We start from the raw sequence: 27,887 nt of genomic DNA, 5'->3' as shown, positions 1-27,887 counted from the left end.
TATAATATATAATAATTTAATATAAAATATTTAATATATATATATTAAATTAGGTATTTTTCTCAATTACATTTCCAATGCTTTCCCAAAAGTCCCCCATACCCTCCCCCCCACTCCCCTACCCACCCACCCCCACTTTTTGGCCCTGGCGTTCCCTGTACTGGGGCATATAAAGTTTGCATGTCCAATGGGCTTCTCTTTCCAGTGAACTTCCTATGAATTGTCTCAAGCAAGACAAGGAAATGTGATGTGTAGGAGGGGAATTTTTTTTTATTCAACCTCCATCAGCTCTTAGCGAAAATGTAGTCCTGCAGTAAGGCAGATTAAAGAGAAAAAACACATTTATTAGCATTTGCCTTCATCTATATGAAGGAAATACAGGAACAAAGAGTGTAGTAGAAACTGAAGGAAAGGCCATCCTGAGACTGTTCACCTGGGGATTCATCCCACATTCAGACACCAAACCCAGACACTATTGCTGATGCCAGGAAGTACTTGCTGACAGGAGGCTGATACAGCTGTCTCCTCAGAGGATCTGCCAAATCCTGACCAATACAGATGTGGATGCTCACAGCCAACCATAAGACTGAGTACAAGGACCCCAATGGAGGAGTTAGGGGAAGGGCTGAAGAAGCTGAAGGGGCCTTATCTGGCATCAATGGTAGGAGAGGCGCTTAGTTCTGTGAAGACTTGATGCCCCAGTGTAGAGGAATGCTAGGGTGGTGAGGCATGAGTGGGTAGGTGGTTTGGGGAGCATGAGAAGCATGGTCAGTAGTCAAGTAAGCAATGGCCCAAGCTTCTGACCTTCAGGCTAAATTTGTCCCCAGTTACCTAGCAACAGTGAAGACCATAAAAGGTGCTCAGCCTGCACCTCGCTCTCTTATTCCTTTGTCCTCTCACCACTCTCTTCTCTCTCCTCTTCCCTTTCTCTTTGTCTTCTTCTTTCCTCCTCTCTCTCTCTCTCTCTCTCTCTCTCTCTCTCTCTCTCTCTCTCTCTCTCTCTCTCTCTCTCTCTCTCTCTCTCTCTCTCTCTCTCTCTCTCTTCCTCCTTTCTACCTTCTCTCTTTTCCCTGCATTTCTATAATAAAGCTCTAAAATCATAGACTCTCTGCTCTGCTCCTTCAAGTTCCACTGCACACTCTGGTCAGTGTTGGGAACTTCTTCCCTCTTCCCTCTCTCCCACTACCCTGGTGGCTTTAGCAAAGTAGATGGGGGGGGTATCCCCAGGCAGGGATGCCCCTTGACCACTCCCTGAAGAGTGGGATAGAGGAATGCCCACCAAGGGATGAGTGGATAGGGTAGATAGCTGCCCTCCCACACCTGACTGACCAGAGAATAGGGAAACTGGCAGAGTGAGGGCATCTTTTTCTTTCTGTTCTTGCCCAGGGCCCCAGGGCCCCAGGCCCCCCTTTTTATTTTGTTCCCAATAGGAGGCTGCAGAGGAAAAACTGGGAAAGGGGATAACATTTGAAATGTAAATAAATAAAATACCCAATTAAAAAAATACAGGATCCTTCAAGGAAAACACTGGGTACTTTTATTTTCTTTAACTTTGAGATTAAGCTAGACTAAATAAACTACTGCTTGGTAGAGTAGCTTGAAAAATGTCTTTTAAGCCTTAAGAGAAATCTATGTTGTTGAAGTGCTTAAAGTATGATCATCAAAACCTATGTTAAAAAAATAACTTGTATAGTGATAGCTGCTATGTTTATGCTGGGGAAGTAGACTCTCCCACATTTCTGTAGCTTTCTGACTAAACAGACTAGTCCACTGGAGAGTCTAGACAAGTGAGAGACACTGACTCAAAATACAGAGTAGATGCTACCAGAGGAATATATATCCATCTCTTCTATGTACTGTTCACAGAAGCTTATTCCTCATACACAGGAATATGTGTGTGCATGGACACACACACACACACACACACACACACACACACACGTATCCCAAAAAGGACGGTGTCTTAATGAATTGGTAAGAGTCATGTGGGATTGTTGAGTTCTATAGCAGTTAAAATATTTCATTTTAATATTGAATGCTATTATTGAATATTGTTACATTGTGTGTTCCTCATACTTCATTTTGTGAATAAAGGAAATGTTAAAATTTTTAGGAATGTTATAGTAGACAAACCTTTTATTTTATTTTTCTCATTGGCACATATTCATTCAAACAAAGATGGCCTATGTGTCTCTACACTTTATTTTGCACTCAATTATTTTGGTCCTTTGATACATTTTCTAATTCATGTACTAGAACTAGAAATTTTAGTATGTCATTAAATACAAGTAGATGATCCACTGTTAGTCTTCATCTGATACTTCAGCCTGGTTGATGTAGCCATTTTCAATTATTACTGAGCACAACTGAACCAACTAAGCCAGTGAGAATATAAGACCCAATGTATGGATACAATTATGTTGATGAGCTAAGCAGAGACTAAACACAGGAAAACTTTCTAAAAGCACAAAGTATGGTCAGTGCTTGAGGGCATGGAAAAGGTTGGCTTGACGATATCATGTCAGTACTACATTTCCACAAGTAGGAGAAAAGGTGTAGATTGCCTGCAGATATAGGTTATCATTGGTTTAAATGTGGCATGTGGGTAGTAGAGCATTACTTGCAGTCTGGACTGCCTAAGGGCACAGGATCATTGGTCATGGTATCTGTATGCTATGGGACAACACACAGTAGTGGCATATATGCCTACCATACCTTTCCTGCAGAAAGGTCCTTCATATGGTGAGTTGGTACAGTCACAGGAATAACCACTATGTTTCTCCACACACTTGCCCCCATTGTGGCAATTGCTTCCATAGCTGCTGCAGTGACCTGGACAACCAGGTCTGACTCCAGACGTGACCTTTGCCCTCTCTTCCAGGTCTACTTTATGACCATTCAAGAGTAAAGAACGGATGCATCCAAGAAAGCCTTTCTGTCTTGATGATGTTCCTCCTAATGGTGAAAAATAAGAGGGAAAACATGAAAGGTGTCATAGTTGTAATAGATAGGTGTAGCTCATAGATCACAGAAACTCTAGTTGCTCCCTCTCCCAGAAATCAGGCTAAATCCTTCTAAGGGTTCTCACCCTAGACAGGAAGAGAGAGGCTAGTGTAGTCACAGCTCTTTCTCTTTCCTTTGTAGCTGCAAACAAGGGATGTCCTGCCATTATTGCCAAGACCTTAGAAGCTTAAGTTCAAGCTAGATGCTGATGATGTCTAGCATGTAGAGAAGGGCATTTGGTATAGGACTTATCCCTGTCTCCTTGGAAATCTGTAGTGACAAAATGCTTCCCTTTTTCTGTTGGACCTAAGAGCTCCTCACTCACATTTATGGGCCTATAAGTCTTTTTGATCTTGAGGCTATTACTCTTCAAAGGAAGCTTATTCAAAGGGCAATTTCATCTCAGCCTCCATCTTTCGACCTGGACCTGTGTATTCCATGAGAGTAACTCTTTGTGGTAACACTAAGTTGTAGTGCTACTATTAGCTCAGCAGAACTTTTCTTTAAGTTCCCAGTAAGAGAAAGGAAGTTGTTAAGAAAAAAATAATGAAACAATAAACAGACAAGCCAACAAAAAAACACAAAGTAACAAAATAACAAAACAAATCAAAACAAAAAAACAAAACATCTGAAAGTCAGGCCAGGGACTTGATTCAGCTGGTAGACTGCTTGCCTAGCATGCAAGAAGCCCTGAGTTTAATCCCCACTATCACTGAATAAATGCACATCAATAATCTCAGCACTCAGGATGTGAGGTCAGGAGAATCAGAATTTAAAGGTCATCTTTGGCTACATAGGATGTTCAAGGCCAGCTTAGGATACATGAGACATGTTTCAAAGAAAAATTATCATGAGAGGTAGAGAGACAGAGAAATATAGCTTCCAAAGAAAGATGGTAGGTCTACCACAGTGACAAAATTGCAACATATTCCCATTTGCTTATACAGTACAAGACTAGGAACTATAAGAGGAAAAGATGGGTGTTGGTGTTCAACTCCATGTCACGCACTGGTTAGCCATATTGACAATTGAATCATTTAAGTTTAAGCTATCCCATATATTATCCCATATGTTTATAGTTACGCTTACTGCACAGCATAGAAAACAGTTTGTGTTCACTTACTGCTGTCTTCTTAGCCTTCTTTTGAGTCTTCACCTACTGCTAAGAATCAGTAGGAGCATTATGCATTATCTGCTTTGTGCTCCTAGAGTTTACAAATAAAATTCCGTTTAGCAGATTTTCAAACTTACGTTCAGACATGGGCTGTATTCTGACTCTCAGCTCTGAAAACATCTGGAGGGGGTCAGAAGAGGCTTCAATACCCTCTGTCAAGCATTGAGCAGATTGAAACTTTTGCACTGTTTTGTTCACATAGAAAACCCAGCTCTTCGTTGATATAAGAGAGTATGTATGTTAAGACACAACAAGCACAGCTAAATTCCATTAGCCTGTGTGTGTGCAGTGCTGAGAATCCTAGGAGATCCCAGAAGAAGCAGAGGCCCATTCTGGCTTTAGAAAACAGGCAATTATTGTCCAACCCTTGAACTCAAAGTCATCTCTTAGTTGAATTGAGAGTGCAGAGAAATCCTTGAGTTCTGCAAAATGTACTAATGGAGAAAAAAGGGAAAGTACGAGGGAGGAAAAAAGAGAGGAGGGGAGGAGGAGGAGGAGAAAATCTGAGGGCAAAAGCCACTAATCAATATTTTACTGTTTGTCTGCTCTTTTAACTGAGACTCATTCTTCCTTAACAACTTATGCTACAACTCTATTACATTTTAGTTTACAACAGCAATTCTGAATCTGAGGATCAGGACTCCTCTAGGGGTAAACCAACCTTTCACAGTTTCACATAACAGATAACCTGCATGTCAGATATTTGCATTACTATTCGTAACAGTAGCAAAATTACAGTTATGAAGTAGTACCAAATATAATTTTAAGGTACAACATGAAACATTAGGCAGACTGAGACTGCTAGTCTAGAAACTAACTAGATCTGTATGTGTGCTTATCAATATGAATCAGTATACACAATTTGCTGTCTTAGACAGGAAGTATGTCAACAAGGAAAATAAAGTCATAAATGGGGACTGGGAAGATGGGTCAGTCAGAAAAGTGCTTGCCTTGCCAGCATTAAGACCAGAGTTTAACTCTCAGAACCAATAAAAAACCTAGACTATTTGGTGAATGCCTACAATATCAGTGATGTAAGATGTGAGGTAGAGACAGGTAGATTTCTGGAAGCCCACAGGCCAGGTATCCTAGTATACAGGATAAAGTTACAGGACAATGAGAAACATTGTTTTAAACAAGTTGGAGATGTCTAAGTACTGTTCTCAGACCTCTAACTGCAGTGTAGAGTACATGATCACATGCACTCACATGTGCATCCACATACACAAACATACACATACGCATACATACACACACACACACACACACACAAGGAGTAGGGATCTGTAAGTTGAAAGAACAATAGAGTAATTGATGACATGAAAAATAATGAGCAGTGTAGAGGGTTAGAAAAGACATGATGGTTAGAAATACACCTTCCTTATCCTATCACAGGTATGGTGGTTTGAGTGACAATAGTTTACTTAAGCTTAAATTTGCATAGTCACTCCTCACCCTCTATGGTTGAAACTGTTTGGGAAGAATTAGGAGGTGTGATCTTTTCCAAGAAAGTATGTTACTTGAGATGGGCTCTGAAGTTCCAAAAGTCAGTTAACTCTCTCTGCCCCATGTTTATGCATTAAGATATAAATTTCTGACTATTGCTTTGGCAGCATGTGTACCTTGCTGTTGCCATGTTTCCTACCATGCTGTTCATGCACTCTGGCCCTCCACAATCATGGGCACAAATTAAGGATTTTATTGATCATGGCATCTTATCATGGCCATAAAAAAGTAACGAAGACACCTGGTTACCTGACTAGTAAACCCATATGTGAAGTTTACTGTATGAGTCTGAAAAATAAGAACATTCCTGAGACACAAAAGTAACCCCTTAGTCAGAAATAATGACAAAACTTTAGATTGTTTCCAACTCTGATAAGAATGCAAGCCAAGAGGCCAAACCTCACATGGACTGTCTTCTCTGTTTCAATTTCTGTGAGTGAGTCTCCTTTAATCACAGGATAAATCAATGGGACATACAAGTTGATCACAAAAAAGGCTCATTGTTTCTTTTCTGATGTCTATATGCAAGAAAGAAGGGAGGATTTATGGAGTCTAACACTTGGCTCTGTTTCTCTTCCTTTGCAGTCACTCCCCTTTGTGGATTTGAATGATTCTCCATATATCTTGTTAGTGTCATTTTTCTCCTTACAGAGGTGGTAAATGCAAAATCTATTGCACATTTTCTTGTGTGTGGCTTAGTCAACCAGTTTATAAATGGAGAAAGGGTGGCTCTGGTGATTTCTATGGTAAAAATGTCTTCTCAATGTAAAGACATAAAAAATTCAATGATTTTCTCCAGACAAGAAGCTCATGCCCCATCCAGATGATGACAGAGCATGATAACATAAACCATTATGTACTACCTTGCACAGTGAAATTAAGTTGTATTTTTACATGTCTGTATTTTATTTTTACAATTTTAAGAAATGTATGGACTAGCATAAAAGTTGGATAATTTTAAGAGGATCTATATTATCACCATAACATATACCCATGTGCAAAACATGTATATATATATATATATATATATATACATACATATATATATATATATATATTTATTTATTTAAACAAATACACTAGGTGACACCTAAACACACATCAATATGGTTACTGTATAAACATTTATTACAATGATCCAAAACATAAAATTTCACAGATGTTTTAAAACAATAAACATGATGATAAATGGTACCAAATTTGTCTGAGAGGACCCCTAAATTTGTAAAAGAGTTCCACAAATTTACTTCAATGACCATAAAGCTAGAATAAAACTTTTCATAAAATTAAACTCATGGTGAAAAATAACACCATATTTTAATTGTTTCCTAGTCATAAGTTACTAGGAATTATCCTAGAGCTAGAGCACAAAGCAATCTTGTAGGTACTTAGCATAAAATATGATCTATGATGTCTCCTACCTACAAACAACTGGCTATTCAACTGAAGTCGGAAATGGCCTCCCTCTGAGGCCTCCCTCATACTCTGTGGAAGGTTGTCCACCTGAAGTGAGGTCTCCTTGAGGTTTGTCTCAGCTCGGATGTAATGCCATTGATTGTCATTCAGAGGATAAGGAGACTGGACGAGTAGCTCGATGGGGCCGTTTCCAACATCAATGGCAAATGTGACCTCAGAAGGGGCTGCAGCCAAACAAGAAAGAAGGATGAAGGCCATTGTCAGTGTATTGCAGGTACAAACATAATCAGAATGTTTACTGCAAGGGATTATATATCTCTGTCAACATACAGAGGGCATTTCTGAACTCCACTAGCCCTGATTCACCACCAGTAGTATCAAACTCTAAAGACCGAGAGTTTATGTGCTTAATGTCCTTCCCACTTCAGCTGTTCCTAATCGATCAATACAGCAGGTACCTGGGGCATCTGGGCCTGTCTGAATCTGTGCTGAAGCTCTGGGTTTACTTGGTCTACCCAGGTTTTGCCTGTATCTTACTGTACCCATGGGATGCAATAATCATTTCTAACCTTCAGAGAGGAGACACATATTGTTAGAATAACAGTACCATCTGCCATGATATTTAGTGAGGGTTTATCTAGATTGGGTTAAATTGAGGTGAGAAGATGACCTAAATGTGAGTAATGCCATTCTATAGGCTTGACTCCTGAAGTAAATATGAAAAGGAAAATGTGTTCAGCAGTAGCATTCATCACCTTCTGTTTCCTGACACCATATGCAATGCAGCTTGCTACCTCAAGCTCTTATCATCATGCCTTCCCCATTGTGGTGAACTGTACCCTGAATCTATGAGTCAGAATAATAAACCCTTCTGTACTTAAGTTGCTCTTGTCAGGTATGTTGTTTCAACAATAAGACTAGTGACCAATAAAATACCAGAGGTAAAGGTGGTAGTAGTGATGTTAATGGTGCTGATGATGGCAGTAATAGTTGTAGTGATAACAATCACAGTGACTATCTTGCTGGTTCTGGCAAAACAGGTAAAGATGATAGTAGAGATGGTGCTGATGAGACAGTAATAGTCTATGATAATAGCACTGGTGGCAGTAGCCATATAGAGAGAGTTAGAAGTGATGTTATGTAAAGCACAAAGAATAGCTGTTCTCATTTCCACCATTAAAACAACTCAGAGAAAGGTGTAATGAAATTCAATTATCAGTACAAAAAAAAAAAAAAAAAAACTCAGAAAAAAATCGGATCCCAAATAGTAAAGCCCTGGCTTCTTAATAAGTCTCTCTCTCTCAATCTCTCTCTCTCTCTCTCTCTCTCTCTCTCTCTCTCTCTCTTGGTTTTTGGAGACAGGGTTTCTCTGTATAGCCCTGGCTCTCCTGGAAATCACTCTGTAGACCAGGCTGGCCTCGACCTCTGAAATCTGCCTGTCTCTGCCTCCCAAGTGCTGGAATTAAAGTGTGTGTCACTAACTGCCCGTCAATAAGTCACTCTTGTCATTACCTGTAGGGCTGTGATAAACAGCCTAGTCCCTGGTTGAGCACAGGCTCGGACCCCCAGTGACCCTGCAGGGAATAACCCTTCAAGGAATGGTAGATAGTTTGCCATGCTCCTGGACACCAGGCTCCTGGTACAAGGCCACAGCCCTCCATAGGTTTGTGGCCATCAGTCACATAAGAGCAACACCACAATCCCCTCCATAGGTAGAGGATGTTACCACAGGTCACATAGCCTATAGCCAGATCTCCATTTTAATGAGTTACCTAAAGGTCTGGAGAATTAGCCAATAACCTCCCCTTCCCAGACACTATTTCCTGCAAAAGGTATTTAACCTCAGACCCACCATGAGAAATTGAGGTATGGTTTTACTCATTGCCACTCTCTGCCACGACAATAAATGCCTTAAAACCATGGACTGCCTCTTTACTTTGGGATCAGCCATGGGAAGCAATGGAGCAGGTCTTCACCTAAAGAGCCATTCTAATCCCCCATAGGAGGCTTCTCAGCCTTCCTAGCCACTGCCTCCACCAAGCCAAGCCACCTGATGAACAAGCTAACAACTCTCCTCTCTCTGGACCCAGCTGGAACTCTCCCCCCACTTTTCCCCTTAGGCCCTGGGCTAGATCCAGCCCCCAGACCCCCAATCTGTTCTCTGCTCTTCCACAGCTCCCAGGGTAACCTAAGTTCCCAAGAGTCGGAGAACCTGACTGTCCTGGCCTCTGCACAATCTCTCGGAGACCCCTGAGACTGCTCTACCAGTCCCCAGAACCTCAGACTGTGCTCCCACACCTCCAGAGCAGTGTCCCACATAGCCCAACACCAGCGATGGTGTGGGGTAAGCACAGTCAAAACTCCCACCCCACCTCCACCAGTGGTCTGAGCCCTGTGGCTGAGTGGATGCAGGACACCCCATAACTCAAAAATTACCTAGTGTCATAAAAGGATTTTTTAAGCACAAAGGATGAGTGTAGTAAATTATAAACTGAGGCTAAGGGGAAGGTGGACTGCTGAATAACTGGAGCCTTCACCTTTCAGAGCTGTTCTTTATAGCACTTTATGGTTTTACTTCTTTTGTTATCCTAGTACTGGAAGTGGATTTGTGTTTGACTGCCACATCAGAGATCTCCAAGCTCAAATATTACCTGAGACCATGTCCCCCAAGTCTCTAAACCTTATCTGAAAATTGTTCTTTTAAAGGAAACTCTACCATACAAGGTCCAAGAAACTGAAGACAGACAGTTTGCTGTACTGTGATTTCTGGCCTTAAAGATAAGCAATAAGTTGGTGCCTACAAACAATAACAAACAAGGGGTTGACAGCATGCACTATAGATTCAATCTTTCCTGAAGAGGTTTTTATAGTATATTTCAGTTTTCTTATCTGCTAAGCAGAAATAAAAATATACTTAATTATGAGGTTATGTGCATGCTGATCTTAATGAAATTCTTTAAAATGTCCCTGGAATAAAGTAGGTGCTTATAAGTGATTATTGTATCATTTTTATAATGTGATTTCCCAAGGCAGGTAAATGTAATTTTAGTTTACAAAGCCATGAATTGAAAGATTAGGATTGGAAGAAACAGACTGCACGATAAACAATGAAAAGAAAAACATGGGCGTCCTTGAGTCGTTTTTATTTTTAACCTTTCTTTTTCTTTCTTTGTACACATATGTGTGGATCCATGTATGTTTGTGTGAGTAAGTGTGTATGCGTGTGTGCATGTGTGTGTAATACATATATTTGTGAGTGCATACGGAGGCTAGAGATTAACCTCAGATGTTGTTACACAGGTACCATCCACTTTATTTTATTGAAGTAGAGTCTCTCATTGTCCTGGGGCTTACAGATGAGAATATACTAGTTGACCCAGCCAGGTCTAGGGGTTACTATGTCTCCTTCTCTCAATAGGGGTATTACAAGCACGTGCCACCACACTTGAGTTTTCAATGTGTACACTGATGGCTTAACTCAGTTCTTCATGCTTATAAAGGAATCACTTGAGAACTAAGCCATTATCCATGTCTTGTTTTCTGTTTGAATTGGTTTAAATATTATTTGTTTTAGGTGTATAAGCCAAAAGATGGTGATAGATCTCCCTACAAATAGCATTATCATGTAGATGACGGTAATCATCATGTTGGTGCTGGGAACTGTAAGAACAGCAAGTGCTGTTAGCTCCTGAACCATCTCTCTAGCCTCAGTTTCTATTTTTTATCTAGTTCACTAGTTTAATTTTGAAAACCTGCTCATCTCAAAATCAAACATTTATTGAGAGATTCGTATGTATATCTCTTTATGTATGCAGGGCAAAGATTCATGGGAATTTGGGGGAGTTATACTAAATATTTGGTTAAAATCATCCCTAAATACTTAGTCCTAAAGGTGTTCTTTTCCCATCAGACAGCATATCATTGTAGGACAATTGATGCTCTGTTCTGCCTGACCCATTCTGCCATGAAGTTGGGCGTCTTGTCTGTACTGATCTTGGCTATACCATGAATCCCCTGTACCATACGATTTGACTGTTGTCTGTCTCTCCAACTAGTCAGTAAGTTGTAGAACAGTGGTTCTCAACCTGTGGGTCAAGTCCTTTTTGGAGTAGAGTGAACCTTTCACAGGTGTCACATATTAGTTTTCCTGCATATCAGATACTTACATTATGATTCATAACTAGCAGAATTACAGTTATAATGGAGCAACTAAAATAATTTTATGCTTGGGGTCATCATAACATCAGTAAATGTATTAATGTGTCACAGCATTAGGGAGGTTGAAAATTATTGCTGCAGAGGAATTTTTACTTCTTACAGAAGTAGGTACTAGCACTGTGATTAGTTATAGCAAACTCGGGGGCTTGCAATCTGTAGAGAAACATTTATCTACTACAAGCCCAATCCCAGCCCTGTGTTGAGAGATCTGGAAAAACCAAGACTGTACTCTTCAAAAGGGAAATGTGCTGTGGTTTTTTTGTTTGTATGTTTGTCTGTCTGTCTGGGTTTTTTTTTCCTTTAACTGCTATTTATTTTTAAACCTCAGGACTAGAATCCTTCTAAAACCTTTTTAAATGATTTTTATCACCATTTATATTTATTCCAGTAACTATCAAAGACCAATAATATTTAAATTGTTCCTCCTGGACATGAAAGTTTATCAGTGAACTAATAATAGCAGTAACATTGATAATTACTCAATGTATCACACAAGTCAGACTCACTGAATTCAGTTGAGCCTCAGTACAAACATGTATTTCATTAGTGTGGGAACTGAACCAAGGTATAAGCAGGTTGTGACATTATCTAGAAGAACTAAGATTTAAATACTAGTAAAATGTTCTAGAGCTTATATTTTTAACCCATGCCTCCAATGTCAAATCTCATATAGTTTATGTATATAGCCATCATGACTAAATATATAATAGAGATACTGGATACATAATAAGATCACCATAAGATATATGATCAAATAAATGGTACCAAATGCCTACATGGCAGGCCACGATGGCAATCACATATTCTCATAGGACTGGACTGGAAATCAGGCCCCAGTCACACTATCACACTATCATTAACTTTTTAATGTAAGTGTCTCACAGGGACATTTTCTCATGATTTGCTCCTTTTTTATTCAAGGGGACTTTGGATAGTATCCACTAAGCTAGACCTAGTTCACAGGGTGTTCAGAAATAAATGAAACAAATTGAACTTGCTACTCTCTTTTGGGAAGATTTTCAAAGAAAGTCTGTAGATACTTCAGTGAAATGACTGTCAAGCATTTCATGGTGAAGAGAAAGAAGTCTAGGGAAGGCCCTTGCAATGTTCTTCCTTTCCTCTACACTAGGAGTGTATCACTGCCCCAGAAGGAATCCTTCAGCACTCATTCTCTACTGTTCTTCTCACTGTTAATCTCAAGGCTTCATAAAGTGGCTTTTTTTTTCACCGTCAACTTCTAGCCTAGGGCATCGATGAGGACAACTGTGTGCTGATAAATTTATTGTCCAATGCACAGCTGAAGAAGACAGTGTATGATTTATGTATGAAAAGACTCCATTTAAAAGATGAGATGGCAAGATTAATATGACCAGTTAACTTCTCTGATCTACAAACTCATTTGTCGATTAAGACATATACATTCAATAAAACATTGCTTGACTTCTTCAGAGACATAGTCTAGTGATAAGCCAATATCTCCTTTGATTCTTGTATTTCACAAACACTGTCTGATACAATATTGCTGGAAATCCCTGAAGAACCCAGACCTCAGATCTGGAAGGAAACAATTTTGTCTTATTTGAACTAAAATTCTCGACTTTAGTGATAAAAGCAAGGAAAGGAAATTGTTGAAGGAGTAGAGAAACTGTGTTGATCCCATGTCTAGCCACTTCTGATCCTTGTCCCTGTGGATGGCTGTATACCCTTCATACTCATTGTGATGATTAATCTAAATAATCAGTCACCGGAACAGTGAGATTAAATTATTAGTAATTTTAACTTTTATTTTATTTAACTTTTAAATTTAACTTTTATGCTCTAAATTTTTGAATATCTTACCTTCAAATTAACATCTTGGTAATATTTTTAGTAATACACATGAGCTATCAGATGGAAACCCATTGTCACTTTGGCTTGATCTAATGTCTCCATGCTGACAAATAGGCATGTTCATGAAAGGTTTCAAGATTAGGTTAGCAGAGTTTAGAAGATCTTCTCTAAATATAGGCTATATCATTTCTTAGGGCTTGGGATATCTTCAGCTAAATAAAAAACAGAAAATAGACTGAGTACCAGCATTCACTTCTCTCTATGTCCTGATTGCAGACGTAGTGGAACTGACAATTTGTCTTAAATTCTTGGCACCATGAATGACAGCCTTCTCTGTCATTAAGTGCTGTATACTCAAGCTCTGAGCCAAAAGGAACCCTTTGTTTCTTAAGTTGTTTCTCTTAACGTATTTTTTTCCACAACAACAAGAAAAAAATAGCTAATCAGATTACCTTCCTCATCTGCATGTTGGACCATGACTTGTGCTGCAATAATCACAGTGATGACCAGAGATAATGCTCTTTGATTGTGAAAAGAACTCAGTATAGTATGAAACCAGAACAATCAGTCACCAATACAGTGAGATTTAATTATTAGTAATTTTAACTTTTATGGTACTACGAATTTTTGAATATCTTACTTTCAAATTAACATCTTGGTAATATATTTAGTAAGACATATGAGCTATAAAATAGAAATCAATCACTTCAAAACATGTTTGTTATATTTAACTATGTAAATACAATGTATATATATACATATATATATACACATATGTTCATACATATCTGCAATTTTTTTCTACTGAGAAATGTGGGAAAATTCTGACTTCATTTTTATTTAAATCACACTGAGATGGGTTTCAGAGACTACTTGATACTATTACGCTGTACAGTAATCTACAATGTGCAGGTGAATTTTAATATTATTAAAAACATCAGCATTTTCTCCTTTCACCATGTGGGTTCCTGCCCCTCCATACCTTTGAGGATCATTGCCTGTACCTGTCCACAAGGGCAAATGGAGCAGGTGAAGCTGATGTGGAGTTCAGAAGCTCTGCAAGTAGTAATCAAAATGGTAACACTACTGGACCAGCTGCAGAGAGGCAGATCAATTTTATTCAGGGTGAATGATACTTGTATAAAACTTTGGGCCTGTAATTTCCTAAGGACTAAATGACAATCTGCAGGTAGGGGGTGTGGCATCTGGGATCCCCCAGGAAAAGAAGAGGAAACCTAACTGACAAAGGGGGTCGACCATTTGTACCAAGCTCAGGGCTTTCTGGTAAGATCAAACTTTGACCTTAGCTTCAGGGTTTCCCAACATGTTCTCAGAATTTAACTTTGGTCATCAGGTTTGGTGTCAAGTGACTTTATAATCTGAGACATCTTATTAGCCCAGGATACACACACACACACACACACACACACACACACACGAGGTATATACATATATGTGTATGTGTGTGTATATTTATTATACATTTCAACACAAACAGTAGAAGTTGGTGCTTCAGAAGATAATATTTGATTCCTCACCATGATCCATTTCTTACAATACCCAGAGCTGGGGTAGGAAAGTATTTCTTTATACTCCTTTCTAATGTCTTACTGGGATCTAGTGACTTTCTCTGGTAGGTGTGGCATTGACATAAATCATGTATGTTTTTCCTTCCATAGTTGTAGTCACTGATATGGTAGTGCTCAGATGAGCTCCATGTCAGGAGGATGCTTGGCATAGCAGCTGGAGAAGGAATTTAACTTCAGAAAGAAAGCTAGTTGTAGGCTAAAGAAGATGTTCAGAGTCTGAGAAGGAGAAAATTTGCCCCATGTCAATTTATGGAAGAATTTATCCAGAGGTCAAGTGAGCCCCATGTCTGAACACAATAATGTAATCACAATTAGTGAATTATCATCCTTGTGTGTGCCAGTTAAAATGAACTCTATAGTGATTATAGCCAAATACATCACACTGACATCTGAAAGCTATCAATTATGTGATGCATAAGTAAATAACTAATACATAAAAAGTGTACTAAGTGGTACTTGAGGGCCAAAAGTTTACCTATACATTAGATTCAACAATTCGGGCTATTTTGATGATTTCATGCTGGCACTCGTAGGTAGGTTGCTTAATCAGTAAAGTATTTGCCTCCATAAAATACATATGAAATGGCCAGGCATGGGGCAGACCTTTACAGTCCCAGCACTGGGGAGGTAGACACAGGAGGATCTCTGAAGCACTTGCAGCCAGTCTGGCTTGGCTAATGAGAGATTCTGACTCACAGAAGGTAGGTTGCATTTCTAAGAATGGTACAAAACATAAGCATTTGGCTTGCACACACACACACACACACACACACACACACACACACACACACTAAAATCAAGTGGAAAGGGAGAAAGAGACAGAGAGACAGAGACAGCAAGACAGAGAGACTTGTCCCTATTAGGTCATGCCAAACTATCTATTTCTCTCTTCATAGCCAATGTGAATTTATTATATGAAGTACTAACCCCCCTACCCCAACCCAATAAGGGACACAATGACTCAAACCTGGGGACACAGCAACTGTCTTCTTTTTCATAGAAACACCAAACAAACACCAAACTCAAGGTAATGAAATTGAGATGCTTTAGTTGGAAGCCACCCAGAATGAAGGGATTTGGAAGTCTTCTGTAAACCTTGGCTCTAACAATTTAGATATATTGAGCTTGGAAAGTGTTTTTGGATAACTAAGAGGAATACTTTGGAGATGGGACTATATCTATTCTGACTCACTAAACTGTTAAAGGTCAATTCCTTTCCAAAAAACTGGTGTGCAGGATTTCTTGCTATGAGCTTTTTAGCATAAAAAGTACATCTTTAAGGGAGGGATCTCGGTAGGAGACGGGAGGGCAAGGGGATTAGGCAGGCAGGATTAGATATGAGAGGAGACATTCGGGGAACTCAGATGGCCAGAACAATGAATGGAAATACTCAGCTTCAGAGGGTGGGAATAGGGTGGAGGATCTTCTAGAAAGTCTCAGAGACCAAGAATGTGAGAGGCTTTGAGGATTCAATGAGGATGACCTTAGCCAAAATGCCAAACAGTGGAGAAATAGAACCTTAAGAGACCACCTGTAGTGGCCACTAATGATGGGATGGGGTCACCAACCTACCTTCAAAAATTTTGACCTACCTAGAATTTTTCCTGTATAAAAGAATTCAAGGACAAAAATGGAGCAGAGATTGAAGGAAAGGCTATCCAGTAACTGGCCCACCTTGTGATCCATCCCATGGGTGTGTAGCAAACCCTGACACTATTACTGATGCCATATTATGCTTGCAGACAGGATCCTAGCATGACTGTCCTCTGTAAGGCTCTACCAGCAGCTGACTGTGACAGATGCAGATATGTTCAACCAACCATTGGCTGAGGTCTGGACTCCTGTGGAAGAGTTAGGGGAAGTATTGAAGGAGCTGAAGGGAATAGCAACTCCATAGAAAGACCAATAGTATCAACCAAGATGGACCACTGGGAGCTACCAGAGACTAAGCCACCAACCAAAGAGCATACATGGGCTGGTCCATGGCCCCCAGCACATATGTAGCAGAGGACTGCCTTACCAGGCCTCAGTGTGAAAGGATGTATCTAATCCTGTAGAGACTTGATACCCCTGGAAAAGGGGCTTTGTGTGGTGGGGTAGGGGGTGAGGTAGGGTTGGATGGGTCGAGGAGGGAGTGCAGGAGCACCCTCTCAGAGGCATAAGGGAAGGGGAAGTGGGCAATGAACTCTTGGAGTGGGGACCGGGAAGTGTGGCAACATTTGGAATTTAAATAAATAAAAACATTTTTTTAAAGTATCTGCTTCAATGAGTAATGTGATTGTGTCAACATCTAACACATGTGTGTGTTTTGACATCTTGTTTGAGCTTTTTTCCTTTACAGTAGTAGTAACAGCAATAATATTAGTTAGTTTATCAACCATAAGGTCTTATAGTTTTCTGATTTTATGTTTATATATTTATTATTGTTGACTGATAAAGAGTGAATTCTGAGTCTTGTGTGTGCCAGTTCTTTACTCTACTGCTGAACTACATCCCCAGACTTAGGTCTTATACTTAAAAAATTGAATACCAATTATTTGTGCTTAGTAAGTAATATTTGACAGTATGATGATAGTAAACACTAAACAATTATGTGATAGTTTTGTGTTTCTTAAATTTAGTACTAATTTGAATTTTAAAGAATGTACAGAACACAGAGAACAGTGCACTGCCACATAGTACAAATTGTACATGAATCCCTAATTAACACTCAATCATTGTTCATTAACTTGTGATAATACAGCATAATGTTGACTATGGGTTTAGTGAATGAAAAGACTGCAGGGCTTGATTTGTTTTTTTACTACGTATACATTAAGGTTATTATGTTCACATTAAGGAATGGTTAGCATTCACCATGCTTTTCAGAGCCTGATCAAGTTAGGTATAAAAGATTTTTATTTTACACCAATATCACAACAGCTTCTTCCATTAATGTATCTGGAGACCTTGGACTATAAAAAAGTAAAATGTAACACAGAGACACTTTCTTTCCTGTGCATAGTCTGAAACTACAAAAGAAACACTTAGCTGCTGACCCATCTGCTGTATACTCACACAAATCCTTTTACCATTACATCCTACAAATGGACTTGTCTCCTTTTGTTGTTCTCTCAAATTTCCCATATCTATGGTTAAATGTTTGCTTAGCTTTCAAGGGTATCTCATGCAGCTACATCAGTGTGATCTGGTTGACAACTATTGGAAAACATCCACGCAGACAAAGGACAAGCTCAAGCAGCTCTGGCGAGAGCAGAGGCAAAGCCGGATGGGTACAGGGAATGAAGAACATTCAGTGTAAAGAACTGAAAAGCAGTAGAGAGTGGAAGTATGTTTAACATTATATCTGTTTACTTATCTGTGTGTTTGTGTGTGTGCATTCATGAATATGCTAGCACACATATGTACAGAGGTGCTCATTCATGTGTGTGCACATTCATGGAGACACTAGAGGACAACAGTGGTGTCATACATCAGGATGCCTCCCAACCGCATAGTATGAGGCAGCCCCCCTACAATGGCTTAAAAGGACTCTCTTTATCTCCCCCAAACTAGGTTTATAATCACCTACAGCTACACCATATCTGCCTTTTTATTTTTCACATGAGCTGTGAAAGTTCAGGTTATCTTGCTTGCAGAGTAAGTTCTTCACTGTCTGAGCTCTCTCAAGCCCTCTATACTTGCTTATTGTTTTATAATCACCCCTCACTGCTAAGTGTAGGGAATGTTAATGACATACCACCCCATAGTCAAAGGCACACATACATACATGGACACACACACCTGAAAGTCCCTGTTAATTTTTAACAAAGTGAAAGTGACCCTAAAGTGAATACATTTTGTGACTTAACATTTAGTAAATATTATATCCTGGAGAACAGTTAATCTGAGTAATTGCACTTACTCCACTGACCCCATGAAAAATCAGGTGAATGCGATTGCTTTTAAGAAAGCAGTGTCTCCCTGCCATCACTATAGTTTTCCACTACACTCTGTAATCTGAATGTATATAAACATAGGTGTCAGCACTAGGGTCAAAAGAACTCAAGTCATTGCAAAATCTTGGTAACTTTGTTCAATTTCTACCAAATGGGAGAGAAATCTGTGATGTATTCTGCATTAAGATATTTTGGGGAGGATTTTTGGTTACTCAAACATTTTGGAGACTCTTAAAATGTTTAAAGTCTATTATAAAAAAAATGATGTGCTTTACTGAGCTTGTCCTTGTGTTGAAAAATCTTCCCAAGGCTTTTGAATATCTATGAGTTGTTTTGTGAAAAAAGATCTTATTGAAAATGAATAAAATAAAAAAACAATCTTCTAGGTGTAATAGAAGGTAAATAAGCTAATGCAATTTGTAGTCTAATTTGAACATTAACAAGTACAGACCATCAGCTTTAGTGAAGTCATTGATATCTTTGCAGAAATACAAACCTATTGATAGATTTTAAAAGTTATTGTTACTGACACAGATTAAAAATATTATTGTTACATTTTCATAAAACTGTATTCATCATTGTACTTTTTTTCCTTTTGGTACTTTCATGTATTTTTATTAGCATGCTGACATTCAGTATCTCAAAGTGGAAAGTCTTCCCATCCATATTTCTTTAGTCCTCACTGGGTGTCATGATCATTATTTCACAGATGTCACAGATAGGGGCAAGGCTCTTACAAAGGTACAACTTATGCCTCTAAACCAGCACACATACTGCTTCTGCAGAAAGAGGTGGAGAATGGCATGAATTGCTGCTGACTAGTTATACTCTTCCTTGGTGGGAGATAAGAAAGTGTGTGCATGCATGTGTGTGTGTGAATTTGTGTACCTGTGTATGTGTGTGAGAATGGAGAATGTGTGCATAAGTGTGGCTATGTATGAGTATATGTGGATGTATAAGTGTGAGTGTGTGTGTGTGTGTGTGTTATCACGTGCCTGCTAGAGGTCAATGTCCAAGTTCCTCCTCAATTATCCTGTACTTCTTCTTCTTTTTTTTTTTTTTTTTTTTTTTTTTGGATGGAACAGAGTCTCTATCTGAACCTGGAACTCACCAATCCTGCTAGATGAGCAGCAGTGCTCTGCTTGTCTGTGCCTCCTCTGTTATGGGCATTCCTAGCTATGTTACATGGGTTCTGAGGAACTGAACTCAGGTCCTCATGCTTACATGAAAGTCCTTTACTGGTTGAACTAGTTTCTGAGCTCATAAAATATGGATTTCTGAAGCATGGCTATAACAGTAAAGTGGATCCTGAATATGAAGGGAATGGTGAACAGTAGTTGTCCCTTCTTCCCATAGAGTGTAATGTTAGGGTGTGGCAACTTGAAGTGACATCTAAGAAATAGCTTAGGAAAGAATGACTTAATAAAAATTGGAGCCTGAAAAAGCTATGCACATGCATGGCTACTTTTGCAGTATATATATCCTGTTGAACCAATGAAAGGCCGACAGAGCATAATAAATCATAACACATTACCATGGATTTGACAGCTTCAGTGATAATTTTCCTGATAACCAGTGATATTAGCTTGACACTGAAAACCTGTACTGATGGCTGGTGGCACAGATAAAGTAGATCCCTGTACTGTGAACCACTGACATTGAACTCATAAAGGACAGCACTTACAGCTCATTTCAAGACGGAAGAAGTCTTTAATGCCAAGGTTTTCTAGAAAAACTCCAGATAAAGCGGTGGTTTTGAAAAAGAAAGAAATGTCAGCGCTGAATTCCGAATGGAAGGTGGGAAAGTGGAGGTAAGATGCTTCCGTAGAAAATGAGACGGCATTCCAGAAGTGCCCTGTAAAGCAGAGGACCCTTAGACATGGCTGGTTTGGTTTTAATGGGGTCTGAAAAAGCAAAGGGATTGTGGGTTATTTGCGTGACTAGGAGGACACTGAAGGAAAAAGGGATAAGGGGACCAAAATATCTTGTGTTTCCGCAATTCAGAGAATGGGGGAGGGGAGGGGTGTTGTACTCACTGTCACCATAGCAACGCAAAGGACCAATTCTCCAAGCAGCTTCTGATTTTGTTCGGTTGGTATCCATGATAATTATCTGAGTTACAGGCAAGTGATCTTTGAAGGAAAACAAGCCAGTATCATTTGCCCTGCAAAACATAAATTTCAGGGTGGAGGGGAAGAAGGTTAAAATGTAGATTATCCAGAGATTATCTGCTAAAATGCCTCTTTTGCAAAGAGACTTGGATTGGATGCAGTTTGGCTAGGGTTGGAAAGAGCATAACAGAGGTCTTTTATTTTTGGCCTGTGTGAATAGTTGGAATACCAATTACAGAACCCATGACCTTGTATCCAAACACCAGTAGATTTTTTTATCTTCCCTAAATGTGCTTTCAGGAACATAGGTAGTTAACAAATATCACAGTACCGATTATGTTCTAGAGGAACTAAGTGTTCATTGTAGCATTAATGTGACATTAAACATCACTTCATTTTCCTATAAAAGAAGATCTTACATCTGAGGACTGAGCCTGAAAACAGGCATCATAAATGCCTTTCAAAATTCACTTAGAAGACTTGGCTGAACAACCTGCCATCAGGTTTTAATCAGATTTGAATGTTCCTTATCACCCTTTTAGTTGTGTTAAAAGGAATCTTCATAGTTAATTGGTTGATTTTTGCTTTGTTCTTTACAAAGATCTTGCTGGTTAATGGCTCTGACTTTGTCCTTGTTAATTATGAAAATAGGGAATTAACTAGCTTTCTTTTGATAGGAAAAAGAAAAGAATAGGGAAAGTCAGTGTTTCTCCTCTTTTAAAGCTGTCTTTGGAATCAAGGTAAAGATGGAACCACTTGTCAGAGCACAAAATTCGGAAGTAAAAACCTGGTATTGTTGTGTAGATACCTCTGCCAATCCAGCATGCTTGGAGTGTGAGCCTGGAGACTTGAATCTGGATCTTGTGACCATACACAAAATAAACCTGCCCTATACCACTCACTTTTTATCATAGGCCTCGGTAAGTGGAGACAGGCAGATCTCTGGGGATTGTGGACCAGCCAACAGCTCTGAATTGATGAGCTCCAGGACAATAAGAAGCCATGTTTCAAAATATGAAATGTACTTTACAATATCTGAGGAACAACACAGAAGCTAACTCTTGAATTAAATATTATAAAAAATAAATCCTGCTGGCAGGTTCGCTACCTGCCAAAATGGTTTGTATTCCTGAATAAAACACACACACACACACACACACACACTCGTTCTATTATAATATGCTTTAGGAAGCACACTGGATATTATAAGTGTGTATCATACCTTACAATTTACGTAATTGTTATAATTATGATCAATGTATATCTGAAAGAAAAGTCTTTTTTTTAATTGGACAAAAAGTTGGAACTGCCTAACCTCCACTACCTCCCACCAATAATTACACATTACTACTTACTAAATTCTGTGTTCTATCTTGGCTGCTCTGAACCCAGAAGTCTGCCCAACTGGGCTGGTCCTAAGGCCAGTAAATTCTTTAAAAACCTGCCTCTGTCTGTCCTCAGCTATTAGTTGTTGGCATCTTTTATTTACCAATCAGAACCAACTGGGGGCAGGTTCCCAGAAGCTATGTGCAGACATTCATGTAAGCAGTTTTTTGGGGAATATAATTAGCTTTCATAATACATGCAGCCACATTTTCCACTTTTTGTCTAATAAGAAAAAAGACTCCTTTCTTTCAGATATATATTGAACATAATTATAACAATTATATAAATTGTAAGGTATGATAAACTCTTATAGCATCCAGTCCATCATACTTGGTAATTGAGAAAAAGATTTTATCATCTATCTTAACTTAAAGACTTTACAACTCTATACTGGTAATATGTTTAATTTAACTTGTAGTACCATCTGGAAACCATCCTTTCAAATCTAGAACATTTCTTTATTGATAAATAACTGAAGTTCAGTTATGAGACTATAACTAGCCTTCAACTCCATCAGAAACCTGAGAAGGAATTAAATATTACCTCAATATGTAGGAAGCACAAAGACATAGCTTGCAAAGCTTATACAATTTGTAGAGACAGCTGACTGATTGGACAGTTCTTAATATTCCTCATAACATTAGAACATCTGTCTTCAGTCTTCTGGCCCAGAACCATCTGACAGACCTTAAATGAAGCAGGAATTATGAAGGGCTAGCTTATCCTTTCTTGGCAGAGCTTAGCAGTTTACTATCCTGCATCTGTGTGTCCTTTTTTTGGACAGTAATTGTCTGCAGAATGAAATTAGGGTATTTCTTACCCAGTGGCAACCTTGCCACAAATAAAGTGACTCCAATCGGAGGTAATGATGCTCAACATCTTTGAAGTGGGATGGTGGTACTGTCAGGATCAGGCATGCCTCCTAATCAAAAGATCTATTAATAATCAAATGATTTTTAATGCCATATTCTGTGGATCTCTGATGCTTTTGAATACTATCTATCTATTTATAGTGTACCTGAACTGTTAGCCCTTGACGACTCTTAGCTATCTACTATTTGAATAATACTGAAAACATTTTATTGTAATTAAATCAGGAATTAATATTACCAGGAGCTTACTATCTGAACTTAAACTTGCACGACTTAATCATCCTAAAGACTTTATAATAGCAACTATTAGAAGGACTCGGTTTAAGCCTTGAATTTTTAATTGAGTTGCATAGGCACAATGCCTATCTAAGAATAACTAGATTAATTTTAAACTTTGTATCAATATGCAAATATTTATACCAATGAAAACCTTAAACCTTAAATCAGTATTTAAATTCTTTACCAATGTAAGAAAACATAACTTTAATTCTACATAAAAACGTAAATATTTCTATCAATGTAAGATTATGGCTATAAAATGTTTTGTTTAAGTGTAAACTTATTAATCTATCCTCATATATCTAGTTTCTTATAGTATTACTCTACTCTTTATATAACTTAAACAATTACTGCTGTTTCTCCTTTCTATCCTTAAGACTTTTAAAATATATTTTAATAAAATATAGCTGCTTGTATTATGAAGGCTGATTATGCTCCCCCCTAAAACTGCTTACAGGATTGTCTGCACATTGCTTCTGGGAACCTTCCCCCAGTTGGTTCTGGGTGATAAATAAAAGATGCCAACAACTAAGAAAGAGCTGGGGAGGACAGACAGAGTCAGGTCATTTAGAATTTAAGGGCCTTGGGGCCAGGAGGAGAAAGGAGATCTGCCATGCTGGGAGAGTGTGGAAGAGAGGAGAGATGCCATGCATGAGAAGAGTTCAGGACAAACAGGCATGGCTGCAGTGTGAAGGAGTGGGGAGAGCAAGGCCTACAGTGCAACCCAGTTGGATAGCCCTTTGGGTCCAGAGCAGCCAAGATGGAACACAGAATTTAATAAGTATTAACTTGGAATTATCAGTGGGAGGTACTGGAAGTTAGGCAGTGGCCCAGCTACTGTGCTGTCTCAGGTATATTACATTATAAATGCTGAGGGTGTGACTTTTATTCAGAAACACAAACCATTGAGGTGGTTAGGGAACCTGCTGATGGGATTTATTTATTAAATATTTAATTCTACAGCTGACTTCTGGCTTCCACCTATACACAGATACATGTTCACATGTACGCAGATATGTGTTCACATGTACCTGCACACACAAATAAAAAGTGCATACTTATAATCCATACAAACATCATGAAGAACTAGAAGTAGTGTAGTAATACTATGTACTTAGTGACATTTTCAAAAAATAAATAAATAAATGCTTTAAAATTAACAATACAAATTTAACTAAAATAAGTGAATTACCACTGACTATGTACATACTTCCAGACAGAAATACGCTATGGACAAATCTAACACAATGTACCTATATGATATGTGTGAATCACTGTGTCCATTTGCAAATTTTGAAACTGTCTTGGAAGTACTGAGGAATTTCCTAGGATCATGGAATAGAAAGGGCAGGGAGTAAGTCACTGTTTTGCTTTCCCAAGTATCTGTTGCATGTGTTTGAGACAGTTTCTAGCTGTGTAGTGTGGATGAGTGATACCCTTTCTGAGACACTTGGTATGTTGGGTACACATATGAATAGCAGCTTGCAGAGGACTAAATAATGTTTTCATCTGATGTGACCAGTGTCTGGATTAAATGCCCAAAACTAGTCTACCAGACATTTTAGTTTTCCTCTCTGTCCCTGAACTACTCTGTGGCTGCAGGCAAGACAGTTTATTCATAGGTATCCAGCTATGATCCTGGATTGGAGAGTTGTTGCCACATACCACATGTGCAATATTAAATTTTCAGATTTAGAACAGAGCTCATGAAATTTGGAGAAAGATGCTTAATAATTTATCTATATTATAAATAAATGAAATATCCACTTGAACCCTACCCCTACAGCCCTATTCAAAATACAAAGAAATACTCAAGGTAATATCTGCAATTTGAGTGCTTGTGTTTAGAATCCACTCAAATAATAAGACTTTGTTTCAACTAAAAAGCACATCTGTGCATGTTTCTTACCCACAGAGAATAAATTTGCCTTTTTGTTTAAATGTACTCACAAGTAGATCTTTTATTAGATGTTTGCTTATTTACATTGCAAATTTTATCCCCTTTCCTCATTTCTTTTCCAACCCCAACCCCATCCTATCCCCCTCCCTGGCTCTCTCCTGCTTCCCTGTCCTGGCAGAATGCCACTGGGGCATCGAGCCTTCATAAGACCAAGGGCCTCTCTTCCCATTGATGTCTCACAAGGCCATCCTCTGCTACATATGTAGCTGGAGACATGGGTTTCTCTTTGGTTAGTTAGTTTGGTCCCTGGGAGCTCTGGGGTACTGGTTGGTTCATATTGTTGTTCTTCCTATGGAACTGCAAACCCCTTCAGCTCCTTGTGTCCTTTCTCTAGTTCCTCTATTGGGGACCCTGTGCATAGTTCAATGGATGGGTGTGAGCCTCCCATTCTGTATTTGTCAGGCACTGGCAGAGCCTCTCAGGGAGAGCGATATCAGGCTCCTGTCAGTAAGCGCTTGTTGGCATCCACAATAGTGTCTGAGTTTGGTAACTGTATATGGGATGGATTCCCAGGTTGGACAGTCACTGGATGGCCTGTCCTTCAGTCACAAGTAGATATTTTAAAACAGAGTTTAAAAACTTGCAGTGAAGTAAAGACAGAATCTAGACTGTGAAGAAACCTGAGATGCTATGTTTTGCTACCTTTTCCCATATTTATTACACACAGAGAGAGAGGGGGGGGCTAAGTATAAAAAAGCTCTTCCAAATGACATCGAAATTTTTATTTTGATTTTGATGATTAACTCACATAATCAGCAATGGTTTTTATATGGAAACTTTAAGCAATAAAAATAATTCAGTTTACCTTTCCAGGTAATAATGTTTTCCACAGTGATCTGGGTTTTCTGGTAATAATTAACAATTAAGACAATTCCACATCAGATCAACTTGATGAAATCCTCAATTGAAACTCTCTTCAAAGGAATTCTAGGTTATAAAAAATTGATGTCGAAAAACTAACAACCACATTGCTGAATACAACTGATTTATAGCAATGAAGAAAGTTGTAGCTGAGTCATCTGCATCTACGAAATGTTGAATCACAATTGGGAGCCACTGACACTGATGGTATCCACAGAGGCATTTACTTCTGCACTGACATTTCTGTTCTCACATTTAAAATGAAACTTCTAAAACCCCTTTTCTTTGTGTACAGGATGTGAAATTGAATGGCCAGGTTGTGAACTCAAGAATGAACTTCAAAATATTAGCACATCAGTATGTGAAAATGCTTTCAGATACTACAAACCGAGAGCAGTTCCTTCTGGCAGGAAGCTGGTACATCACCATGTAGTTACAACCAGGCTTGGCCAAAGCCCTGAGTCCAGGAGCTGTCCTTGGTTGGTCTCTGGCTGACCTTACCATTTTATTCACACAGGCTTTCTCCATAAACAACACAAATCAATTGAGTGAGTTTCAGTTTGCTAATTTGCAATCATTGCAAGACTGATTCCCTAAGATCACACCTTGGTCACCTTGGCAGATGCTATGGGAGACCACAGCCTCCTCTGTTACACACTCAAAGCTCAACGGCAGGTCCACCCACTGCATGGTAACAATGGCAGGTGCACCCACTGCATGGTAACAATGGCAGGTGCACCCACTGCATGGTAACAATGGCAGGTCCACCCACTGCATGGTAACAACGGCAGGTGCACCCACTGCATGGTAACAACGGCAGGTGCACCCACTGCATGGTAACAATGGCAGGTCCACCCACTGCATGGTAACAACGGCAGGTGCACCCACTGCATGGTAACAACGGCAGGTCCACCCACTGCATGGTAACAACGACAGGTGCACCCACTGCATGGTAACAACGGCAGGTGCACCCGCTGCATGGCAAAGTTACCAGAAGCTCTATTTGAGGTATTTTAGATTTTCAGAAGTATCTCTTTACTCCACACAGAATTTGATTGTTGAAGGATATTTTATTATGCTGGCAATATATTTCTTTGTCAGTGTCCATACTTTTATTTCACAAATACATTTACCTATTGTTTTCATAAACATAAATTTAATATAGAAGCAAATATATTCTTTTATAACTGATTTAGGTCTTTGTAGTACTACAGGAAAGAATAATATAAATAACCACATAGTTATTTTTTTACATATATCAGATGGGGACTGCATACCCCATCTGATAGATGTAAAGATTATTTTGTAACTCAGCTAGCAATCTCCAGAAACAGCTATTCTGCCTTTTCTTATTTTTAGATAAAATCGTGATCTGAGGCCTGAATGTTTAGATCCTCTAGTTAACAAGTGATACGTGTTGGATTTGATTGTCCTGTTTCATAATAAAAATTTACTTAAGGATTTATTACAGTTAGCATTCTGACTATGACAGTGTTACAAGAAAAAAAAAAAAAAGAGTATCTGTCTGGATAAATGCATGATCAGCTCTCAATCCCAGAGCTGTGGATGTGCAAAGGAAACAGGATTAGCTCTTTTCCTTGTGCATGATGATAATTCTGTTCCTTTTTTAAAGCTTCTTTTTTTTCTTTTATTGGATATTTTCTTTTTTTTTTAATATTTTTATTACATATTTTCCTCAATTACATTTCCAATACTATCCCAAAAGTCCCCCATAGCGCCCCCC

General features: G+C 38.9%; 1 protein-coding gene across 4 annotated transcripts in view; it reads right to left on the bottom strand.

The window, feature by feature from the left end:
* Positions 1-27,887, bottom strand: part of Cntnap5 (contactin associated protein like 5) — an 893,594-nt gene that overhangs the window by 137,129 nt on the left and 728,578 nt on the right. For all 4 annotated transcript variants that reach the window (XM_029481690.1, XM_029481704.1, XM_029481709.1 and 1 more), the window contains 4 exons: positions 20,711-20,838; positions 20,359-20,529; positions 7,105-7,323; positions 2,716-2,955 (listed from right to left, as the gene is read on the bottom strand). In XM_029481690.1, the coding sequence (XP_029337550.1) occupies positions 2,716-2,955; positions 7,105-7,323; positions 20,359-20,529; positions 20,711-20,838 (758 nt within the window). The remainder of the gene's footprint in view (positions 1-2,715; positions 2,956-7,104; positions 7,324-20,358; positions 20,530-20,710; positions 20,839-27,887) is intronic.

Source organism: Mus caroli, chromosome 1 (genome assembly GCF_900094665.2).
Source record: "Mus caroli chromosome 1, CAROLI_EIJ_v1.1, whole genome shotgun sequence".
Lineage (NCBI taxonomy): Eukaryota > Metazoa > Chordata > Mammalia > Rodentia > Muridae > Mus > Mus caroli.
This window is presented reverse-complemented; position numbering and strand designations above follow the sequence as displayed.